The sequence below is a fragment of the Limulus polyphemus genome, unplaced genomic scaffold, assembly GCF_000517525.1.
Source record: "Limulus polyphemus unplaced genomic scaffold, Limulus_polyphemus-2.1.2 Scaffold6487, whole genome shotgun sequence".
NCBI lineage: Eukaryota > Metazoa > Arthropoda > Merostomata > Xiphosura > Limulidae > Limulus > Limulus polyphemus.
The window spans coordinates 8,604-19,584 of NW_013672097.1; the positions used below are offsets into that span (position 1 = coordinate 8,604).

Sequence of the window (10,981 nt, forward strand, 5' to 3'; positions counted from 1 at the left end):
CTATCTACACACACATTATTGTCCCGTCACGTTGTCACCCTCTTTTATATACCAGACTACTCTATATCTAGTAAATACTAGAGCATTCGCCAAGGTACAGGATAGTTCTAGAAAATAAGTGGCGTCACACCAGTCACGTAACCTCGATGACGCAACAATATATATATATATTGTTTTAAAATATAACTTGTACATTATGCACCAGATGTTCACCTTCTTTTACTTCAAACCAATTATTATTAACTTCTCCACAAGGGATACAAAAACATGAGGTTCTAATTTTTTTTTTAGTTATCCACTATACAAATTTCATTATTAATTTTTTTACATGTATAAAGTAGTTGTTAAATCTATTTGAATTATTTATAATACATTCTCTATAACAGCATTACATTTTTTGCTTATAACCTTATTGGTAAAATTCCACTGTTTTCTTATATCACATTTTATGAATCCACTGACTGAGTAGATGTACAACATGAAAATTTCCTTGTATTACTGATATGAATAGAGATGGTAAAAAATTTAGATTATTGGTAGTTAAGTACAAATCTACACAACAGGCTATCTGTGTTCTGCTCACCCCGGTTTCTAGCTAGCTTTGTAAGTCTGCAGACATACCACTGAGGGGCAAAAAACATGTATAATATTTGTGTAACAGAAATGAATACACTTACAACATTAAGATGTATAAATCTCATAGTTTTTTTCCACCTTAGTGACTTAGCAGTAAGCTTGAGGGATTGTAATGGTGTACACAGGGTTGATAACCCATTGTCTTTGACTTAAAAACAAGAAATAACAAACTCATTATCTTGACAATGTATTTATATAAATGTTTAATGTTTTAAAACTTTATTATTACTAGTTTAAAATAAAAATGAAAAGCACATAATATCATAAATACCAGTTTTGTACCTTCGTGGATACTCTTTAGTTTCCAAAGTTTTAGTTCTTATAAGGCCTACCTATTAATGACAAACTTCCCACATCTTATACATTTATATATCAGATATGCTGATATCAATAATACACACCTGGATGATATTTGATGTTATTTAAAATAAAGAACCATGTTACTGTTGTTGAGATTGTACTTATTTTGCGAATTTACAGCATCTAATATTTCTTAACTTTTGTGCACAGATAATGACAGTGAAGTCATACACAGGTGACAAAGAAAAGCTAGGTTCAGCTGAGCAGTTCTTTTTGCAGCTATCCGAGGTCAAAAATTTCACAGTGATGGTTGATGGAATGTTGTTGATGGAGGAGTTCCAGCCCAATGTTGGAATCCTGCAACTCCAAGTCGATCACTATCTCCAGACGTGCGACAGTTTGCTTGATAATAAGTCTCTGAAACAGTTTCTTCATCTGGTCCTGGTAACAGGCAACTTTCTGAATTCTGTAATTATTGTTCTTCTCTTTCTATATGTTAATTTGTTTAGATTAAGGTATACAAGTACTTACTAACGGGCCTGATATAAACATAGCACAAAATAGTTAGGTAAAAACATAGCAGAAAAATGGCTTGATACATACACCACAAAATGGAACAATGAAAGTTACTATTCTAACAACAAAACTTACAAGTAAGTGAATATGTAAATCCCTATTCAGATTAGATATAGTAATTTGTGCTATGTTTATATCAGGCCATTTTCTGTTATGTCGGGTCTATTTTATGCCATGTTTACATCAGGCCATTTTGTGTATTCTTTTGTTAGAATAGTAACTTTCACCAAATTATATCATAAACTACTGAGAAAAGGCCATTTATAAAACACTTTGCATTATTAGTAAATACTATTGTTTTTTATTCTACTTTTTTAGGGAAGTTATGCTGGAAATGCTGCTGGATTCCGACTCAGCACATTACCGAAGCTTATGGATACCAGAGCTAATAAACCAAGGATGACCTTACTTCATTACTTGGTGGAAGTTGCTGAGAAACAAGATAAAGAAATGTTGGACTTTATTTCAGACATGAAATATTTGAAACAGTGTGCCAGGTATTATTAAGTTTATAAGTAATCCTTATCTCAGACTAAATAGTTTGATAAATGTGCAGGTTTAAAAATAGTCCTAATCTCAGACTAAATATTTTGATAAACGTGCAGGTTTATAAGTAATCCTTATCTAAGACTAAATACTTTGATGAGTGTGCAGGTTTAAAAATAGTCCTAATCTCAGACTAAATACTTTGATCAATGTGCAGTATTAGAAATAATCCTTATCTTAAACTAAATACTTTGGTCAATGTGCAAGTTTATAAGTAGTCCTTATCTCAAACTAAATACTTTAATAAATGTGCAACTTTATAAGTAATCCTTATAAAAGACTAAGTATTTAATCGGTGAACAAGTTTAGAAATAATCTTTATCTCAGACTAAATACTTTAATAAATATGCATTTTTATAAATAGTCCTTTTCTCAGACTAAATACTTTAATAAATGTGCAAGTTTATCAATTGTCCTTATATCAATCTAAATACTTTAATCAGTGTGAAAGTTTAGAAGTAATCTTTATCATAGACTTATTACTTGAATCAATGCACAAAGCTATTAGTGATATTTTGTTAAACTAAATGCTTTAATCAGTGTGCATGGTTAATAGTAATTTTTATCTCACATTACATTATTGAATCAGTGTACAAAGTGGATTTAGTGTTTATATTCAGTGTAAGTAAATTACTTAGTGTACTTTGAGGATTTTTATTAGTTCCAAAACATACTTACCTCTTCTGACACCCAGCTATTACTCGACTGCTAGGATTTCCTTTCTTTGTCCATCGAAGCATTGGTCTGATTTTTTCCCACTTGTTCCAGTCTTTTATTTACCACTTAATTGCCTTTGGTGATATCTGTCTCATGACACTCTCCATCTGCATCAATGCGCCATCTATCCTGGTACTGTATATAAACACGTCATTCAGATAATGTTATCAGTTTTTCTTGACAAAGCATTCACTGACGGGTTTCTCTGTACTACGACTGTTGGAGATCCTGTTTCTGGCAAGGAGGCAAGTCAGGTCTCTCCTATCCCATCTTTGATACCTAGCGTCGCTCAACAATTGGGAGGAGGAGTCATTCTCGGTTGAGAATTTAGATGCACTTTTTCCAGTGCTTTCCTTTATTCTGTTGGCTTCTTATGAGGCCAATTTAGTTCATCTGCCTCCGGCTTCTTTTCTTCAGTTAGTCAATCGAGCGCATGATGAATTGAGTCTTTCCCGGTGTTACGGCTCCGTTCGTTAATTGATTTTCCGTAAATTCGTTCCGACGAAACTTTAGCGACACAAGTCCTTTCTTAAATAAATCTGGTTTATTCTTTCCGAATTCAACTTTACGATACACTTAATTTCAACAGTCGCTCTGTAACAAGCGCTATAATTCTCAACGAACTTTTCACGTTCTTAACAATATTCTCTCTGACTGCAGTTCAATTACTCATTACCTCTTTTATCCCGTCACGTTGTGAACGTCTTATATATACAAGACTAACACATATCTAGTAAATGCTAGGGCATTCTTGAAGGAACAGGATATTTCGAGAAAGAGGTGGCGTGATACTAGTCACGTGACCTCTCTGACGCAAAACCGGGTTGCTTTTAAGTCTATGCCTTTCTTGGTGGTGGAAAGGTTTGAAGGCAAATACTTAGTTCTTCCTCCATCTGCTGATATTGTGATTCATGAAGGGAGGTTTACTGCTCGGTTATGTAAAGGGGACAGCTATGCCTTGTCTGCCATGTTTGTTGGAACAACATGCTTTAGTCTACAACCGCCAGGTGGAAGCGTATATAGACTCAAAGAACAGACTCGCTCCTGGAAATGTAGGGTTTCAGAACGGAGTCTGTGGTCAACCTGAATATATCACAATTTTCTAGGATTCATCTGACTCTAATGATAGTTCTAAGATATCTTTCATCCCTCCAGTTTTTGCCAGAAGCCTCTCAATGATCGCCACATCACTTTGATGACAAGTTGGGACCATTGTTGGTATCTATCATGGTTTGATTGTTAGTTTCTGCACCTTCCCTAGTCTCTTAGCTGGTATGCTGTTGGGTAGAGATGCATTGTTGAAGGGCGTGAGTTATGTGAGGCCTCTTTTCTCTGACCCTTGATTTTTGTAGGCATTCCAGTGTTTGGAATCAAGGGTTGATTCACCCATCTGCATTCACCCTTGTTGCTGTTAGTTTCTCGACTTTCCTACAGGGATTCATAGTTCTTCCTTTATTTCCGTGTCATGACTCCAACATCAGCCATTTGGTCCATTGGTACCCAGAATAGGTTCTGCTCATATCTACGAGGTTCCTCTGCTCAGTTGGAATAGTCCCAGTGGCAGAGGTGACTACCATATGTCTTTGGGGTATGTGGTGGAGGCTAGGCTCCGAGAATTTCTGGACGTCTGGAAAACCTTTAACACAGATCCATGGGTACTACAGGTCCTTGTGTCAGGATTAATCATTCAGTTCACATCTCCATCACCATCATCTCCCAACCTTTAATTTCCGCCTCCAACAGATCCTCGGATTTGGAACTTTGTGCCAGGACTATCAGAGAGTTGTTGTTCAAATGGAGATAGTCATTCCAGTTCTTCCAGGGTTTTATTCCTGTCTGTTTGTTGTGCTCCAAAAGACAGAAGATTGGCATCTGGTTCTCGATCTTTCTCGTTCCAACTGATTCCTAGATTCTACAAGGTACACAACAGAGTCATTAATCACTCTGCATTGACATTTTTCTCAGGACTGTGGATGACCAAATTTTCGCCCATCTACACGTTCTTATAGCAGAGTCGTCTGCCACTATCTGCATTTTGTGAAAAAGGATCAGATAATGCAGTTCAAGACTCTGCATATATGGTATTATATATGTTCTGCTACATTGTACAAACTTTTTATCATTACCTCCATTCCCTAGTTCTGTGCACACATCATTACATGGATGTCTGGGCACTACTGGCAACATCTCATCAGTTGGTGGAATTTGACACCCATATTCTACTTTCAGAAGCAACCAAGGCAGACTTTATTATCAGAGATGAGAAATCTATTCTCACCAAAACAATATATTGTCCATTTGGGTGTCTTTTTTCACACGTATCTCAGTCTCAACCGATTCCCATCCAGCTCAAATTATGGAACTGGTAGTCTGACTCTTACTCATTACTCCTTCTCCCACTGCCCAAATGGGTCATTCTCTTTTGGGAATATGGGCATCACTCAAATCCCTCATTCCTTTGGAATGAGCACACATGAGATTCCTTCAATGGTTCACAAAGAGCAATCCACTGGATTCTCCAGTTACCTTATTCAGGACCGATATCTTCAATCTTGAGCAGTAGTTAGATCGGAACAATGGTATGATAGGTGTTCCTTTGCTACCACCTCATCCAAAGATCCATCTCTTAACAGATGCCTTGCTTCAGGGATGGGGTGCATATCTCAATGGTCAGGAATTCTAGGGCCAAATAATGGATGACGAGGATTCCCTCCACATCTGTGTTTTAGTTCTTCTTGCTGTTCAAAGGGCAATGTCTCAAGGTCTGGACTTATTGAGGAGGAAAATGCTTCACTCTGACAATTCTATGGTGGGGTTTTACATTTCCCGTCAAGGAAATGCTTAGTCCAGGTTTCCTTGTTTTCAAACCTTAGATCTTCTTTCTTGGATCCACTACCATCATATCATCCTACAAGTTTGCCATATTCCAGGAATGAGTAATTTGGTAGCAGATCAATTGTCTCGACCCAACAGAATGGATACTACATCACAAGGTTTTCCATTGGATTTGCTCTCAGTTCGGGACACCAATGATTGATGCATTTGCTACTCATTTGAACACTCAATTACTAGCATTTTGGTCTGTGGTACCACACTCTCGAGTATTGGCAATAAATGAATTCGGTTAGGACTGGACAGGATTGCACCTCTATGCTGATTCTTTTGTTACTCAAAGTCATAGCTATGATTTGTTTAACCCCTTGTCATGTTCTGTTAGTAGCACTGGATTGGCTGGTTAAACCCTGGTTTCTGCTTTCACAGTACCTTCAGGAGTGCCCACCTATTCCACTTCTTCTGTGGCCATCTCTGTTGAAGCAGACACAATTCAACATCATACTCCCAGTCATCTGGAAACCCAAGCTTCATGCATAGCAGTTATACAGTCCTTTGCACAGCATCTGGGTTTAACTTCTAAGGTTGCCATGTATCTGTCTCAGACTCTGCATAGTCACACGATGGACATTTATCAGCAGAAATGGCACACATATTGACAATGGTGTATTGCAAGGAGGTTGAACCAACTTCATCAAGAAATGCCAAACATAGCACATCTTTTGACCTGGCTCTTTGACAAGGGTTTAACATCTTCCACAATCACCTTATATAAAGCAGCCTCATTGACTACCTTTAGATATTCAAAGAGATAAAAATTATTCGAGTCCCCAGTTCTCTCTGGCTTCCTCAAATCATTTCGTGTCTATTGTCCCAAAAGACAATTTTAGGTACCTAACTGGGATGATAAGGTGGTATTACATGCTCTTTCTTGACATCCATTTGAGCCCTTAGTCTCATATACCATATATCACCTTTCCCTTAAGGTTTATGTTTTGTTGCTGCTGGAGTTGTTTATGCTGCATGTGTACAGGACACTTTATCGTTCTACCTAGGTCCTCCTATACCCAGACAGGTCCTTCTTAACTAAGACACTGGCAGTCAAGGAAGGGGATAAATTATTTTCACAAAATCAACTGACCACTATTTCTCACTTCTATGCCCGATCAGATCCCACTCATTTGGTATGTCCAGGGAGGGTCTGGAAGTGTTATGTTGCCTGCACTAATGCCTTTAGAGGTGCTAGACAATGACCTTTTATTCATTGGTCTCCTTCAGTTTCTCTGGATGTATCTCCAGTTACCTTGACGAAGTAGGTAAGAAAATTGATCCATATAACTTATTCTTCGCTCTCTTTGGAGGTGAGAAGACTTCTGCAAGGTACTCATCAGATTCATCACATTTCTATATCCTTAGCAGCCTGGTTGAATTGCCCACTGAAGGACATTGTGTGGGTTAGCATGTGGACTTCCCCCAATACTTTTATCTTGCATTATTTGCATGATCTGGTAGTATATTACTCTGAGGGTTTTGACTACCCCTGTAGCTATCTGCTAGATTATAAAAGAGGGTGAGTATTTTCATTATGAATATTGTCTCTTCTTTACTTTCTGTGTCCTTTACCTATTTTTCACAGAATCCCACTCTGTGGGGAGGGTTGTCCAGGCCGATTTGCTTTTATCTAAGAACCATTAATTCAATATACTTTATCTAAGTTGTAACAGGCTCTGTAGAAATGAGGTGTTCCATAAAACCACCTAGAGGCAGACTTGATGGTATTACTGTACTATGATGGACCATCACTCATGGACTATCATGAGTAAAGCATAGGGGTATCCTGCCCATCCATACTGATCATTAGATTATATAAATTGGGGTTGGTTTGCTTTTACAAAAATTAGTGAACTTGGTTCATATATTGCACTGTTTCCAGAGTACTCTTCCTCAGAACTACCCAAGGCACATTACCCCACTCTACTAGTGAAGCTAGGGATTCCTTACCACATCCAGTTTCCAGTCACTTGGTGGTAAACAGATGTTATTCCTCCAGAGAGTTCTAGTGAATTTTCTTCACCCTTGGACAAGAGGGCCCTTCTACCCGGGACCCTGAATGTTTGATTCCCAGATGTTGGCAGAAGAGGCACCAGCCTATGTGGAAACGAACTCGTCATACCGGCTCAGATTTAGTGCTCAGCTATCCAGTTGGGTTGAGAGTGGCCCTTCTTTTTGATCAATATTCTTTCAGTACTTCATTCATGGAAGAGGATCCATTATCTCCTCATAATTCCAGGGACAAATGGAATTTAACTTGCCCACATAGTTGAGGAGTGAGGATGAGTGTTCATAATTCCAGATTGGATAAATTATGTTTCCTCATGTTGAGTATAGCATACAGGATCCCCTCATTCACAGTTTGGGGTGTTGCATTTCGAACTACTTCAGGTTGAGGAGAAGGTTTGTCCACTTAGGTGTTGCTTACCTTCTTGTTCTTATTCCAGTGGCTCGGAACATATCTCTCTATAACTACAGGTTGGGATCCACTCACAAATATTTACACTGCATTCCAAATGCCCAACCCACCAACCTGGGATTTAGGGACCATGGCCCTATAATTCCAATCCTGACCAGTGGAACCTCAGCTAACTGGTTGGGGCCTGGCCTGTAGTGATGATAATCACGTCTAATTCCACCCACAGTACATGAATTAGGTTGTAGGTGAAGAGCATACCTGTTCTGTTAGTGCACCACTTACTGGCCCCTTCACCTTATCAATGTGAGATTCTAGCTGTAATTGGGAGAGGAGGTAAGTATGTTTTGGAAGTTAACATTTTCTCAAATGAAAAATGAGTTTCCAATAATACTTACCTGCCCTTCCTTTCCATTAAGAGCAGGCGTTAGAGACTGCAGATTGAGTCAGTGTCAAAAAAGTGATAATATTATCTGAAGGAGGTGCTTAATACAGTACCAAGATAGAGGGTACATTAACGGAGGTGGAGAGTGTTATGAGACAGATATTGCCAAGGGCAATTAAGTGGGAATAAAAGATTAAAGCAAGCGAGAAAAAATCAGACCAATGCTTAGATGGGCAAAGGAAGGAAACCTTAGCAGTTGAGTAATAGCTGGTGTGTGAGAGGAGGAAAGTGTTATTGGAAATACATTTTAGATTTATGAAAATGTTAACTTTCAGACATAACACATCTATGTGACATTACAGGATATCCTTCGAAGCTTTGGAAGCAGAGTTTAATCAGCTTCATCTTGGAGTGACAAAACTTAAAGAACAAATAGAAGGTGATGATACAAATTTAATAGAACACTTTGGGAAATTTATTCAGGTAACTATAATAGAAGGAAGCCTTTTTTCATACTATCTCATTTAAACTATTACTATAGTGTACAAGATAACATTCATATTAGTGTGTAGAGTTGACTAAAAAATCCACATACACCAGATCTACACCCTTACCCTCATGTACATAAACAGTAACATTTTCAAAGAATGTCAAAAGATTTATAAGGCAAGATTTTCCTTATGTGTAACCATATTGGCTATCCAATAAAATTCTACACTTTGTCAAATGACTTTGCAAAGCATCTTTTAACGCACTTTCCAAAACTTTTCTCACAACTGATGTAAAACGAATGGGTCTATAATTACTGGGACAATTTTTATCACCTCCTTTGAAAAGAGGAGTTACATTAGCTAACTTCCAATCCTCTGGTACTTGCCAACTATTCAAGACCTGACAAAAAATAGTAGTAAGTGGCTCACACATCTTTGACCTCCTTCAAATCCCTTGGGGAAATATTATCTGGCCCAGGAGACTTATCCTTTTCCAAACTTCCCAATTTTTTCTTAACCAGCTTAGAACTAATGCAGTCATCTTGTTTGATCTCATTTCCATTTATAAACTGTTCAAGATGTGGAATACTGCTTAAATCTTTGTTAGTAAAAACCAAAGAATAAGCAAAATTTAATAACCCAGCCATCTCATAATCATCAGATACTAGCCTTAATTACATTTTTACATTTTCAGCCAACCTTTTCTCATACATTCTTTTTGATGTCCTAATTTCCTGTTTCACCAACTTTCTTGATCTTCTATAATCTTCTAAGTCTCCTGTCATACCAGGAAATTTAAATTTCTTAAATTTATGATGTTTTTCTTTAATTTTATCTTTTAAACTCTGTGTGAGCCAACCTGGTTTATTTACTTGCAGCTACCCTTTTCTTTCTATAAGGAATATGTTTACCTTGAATATTTAAAAATTTATCTTTAAACATTTTCCACATCTGATCAGTGTCTCCAAATAACTCAGCTCCCCAATTCACAACAGATAATTCTTGTTGCATCCCTTCAAAATTTGTTTTTTGGAAATTTGTAGCCAAAATATCATTATTCTTTATCTCCATATGCAGCAAAACATTGAACCTAATAGAGCAATGGTAACTTGAATCCAGATGTTCCCCAATTTCCATCCTCTTAATCATTTGTATATTTATAGTGAACAATAAATCTCAAATAGTGTTGTTTCTAGTTGGTTCCTTGGCTAATTGGTGAAGAAAGCCATCTTGAACAGTTTACAAAAAACCTTACTCCTCACGGTTTGACTCTAGCACTTCCCAATCTATATGCTTGAAATTAAAATCACCCATAATAACGACTACATTACCAGCTGAAATATTAATCTCATTCAAAAGTTTCTCACTAATTTCACCAGTATCATTTGGTGGTCTGTAACAAATTCCCACTAAAAGCCTTTACCCTTTATATCCACTAATAGAAACCCAAATCAATTCAATCTTCTTGTTATTATCTTTGATATCCTCAACTTCAATAGGATGTAACTCACATTTTACTTATAAAGCTCCTCCTCCCCCTCTCTTTACTACTCTATCCCTATTAGAAAGCCTATAACCCTGTATTTCAAAGACATTTTGTCATCAAAATCATCTATGTTTAATCAAGTTTAGTTTTTCCCGTTATATCAAAATTCTCCATTCCTACCAGTGCTCTAAAGTCATCTATTTTATTTCTTATACTTCTAGCATTACTGTAGTAACAATTAAGCCTATCCTTATAATACTTCTATACTCATTTCTTATACAAAACTTTTCTCTGCATCTTATTCTTTTTGCATTTAGTTTATCCTGGCCCTCACCACTGTCTAGTCCTAGTTTAAAACTTTCAACTGAGTTAATAGCTGTAGCATACAAGCCAGCCCCTATCTTATTTTAATGTAAACCATCCATTCCAAAAAGCTCCCTTCTTCCACTGAATTGATCCCACAAGTCCAACCAGCCAATCTGCTCATCCTTACATTCTAACCTAAACCTAGTGACCTACTTATAACTTCATCCCCACAGTTAATT

The 10,981-nt window shown here is 37.1% G+C and overlaps 1 protein-coding gene across 2 annotated transcripts in view; it reads left to right on the forward strand.

The window, feature by feature from the left end:
- Nucleotides 1-10,981, forward strand: part of LOC106473764 (FH2 domain-containing protein 1-like) — a 49,829-nt gene that overhangs the window by 4,602 nt on the left and 34,246 nt on the right. For both annotated transcript variants that reach the window (XM_022402158.1, XM_013934444.2), the window contains exons 2-4: nt 1,147-1,404; nt 1,831-2,009; nt 8,822-8,942. In XM_022402158.1, the coding sequence (XP_022257866.1) occupies nt 1,150-1,404; nt 1,831-2,009; nt 8,822-8,942 (555 nt within the window). In that variant the 5' untranslated portion in view covers nt 1,147-1,149. The remainder of the gene's footprint in view (nt 1-1,146; nt 1,405-1,830; nt 2,010-8,821; nt 8,943-10,981) is intronic.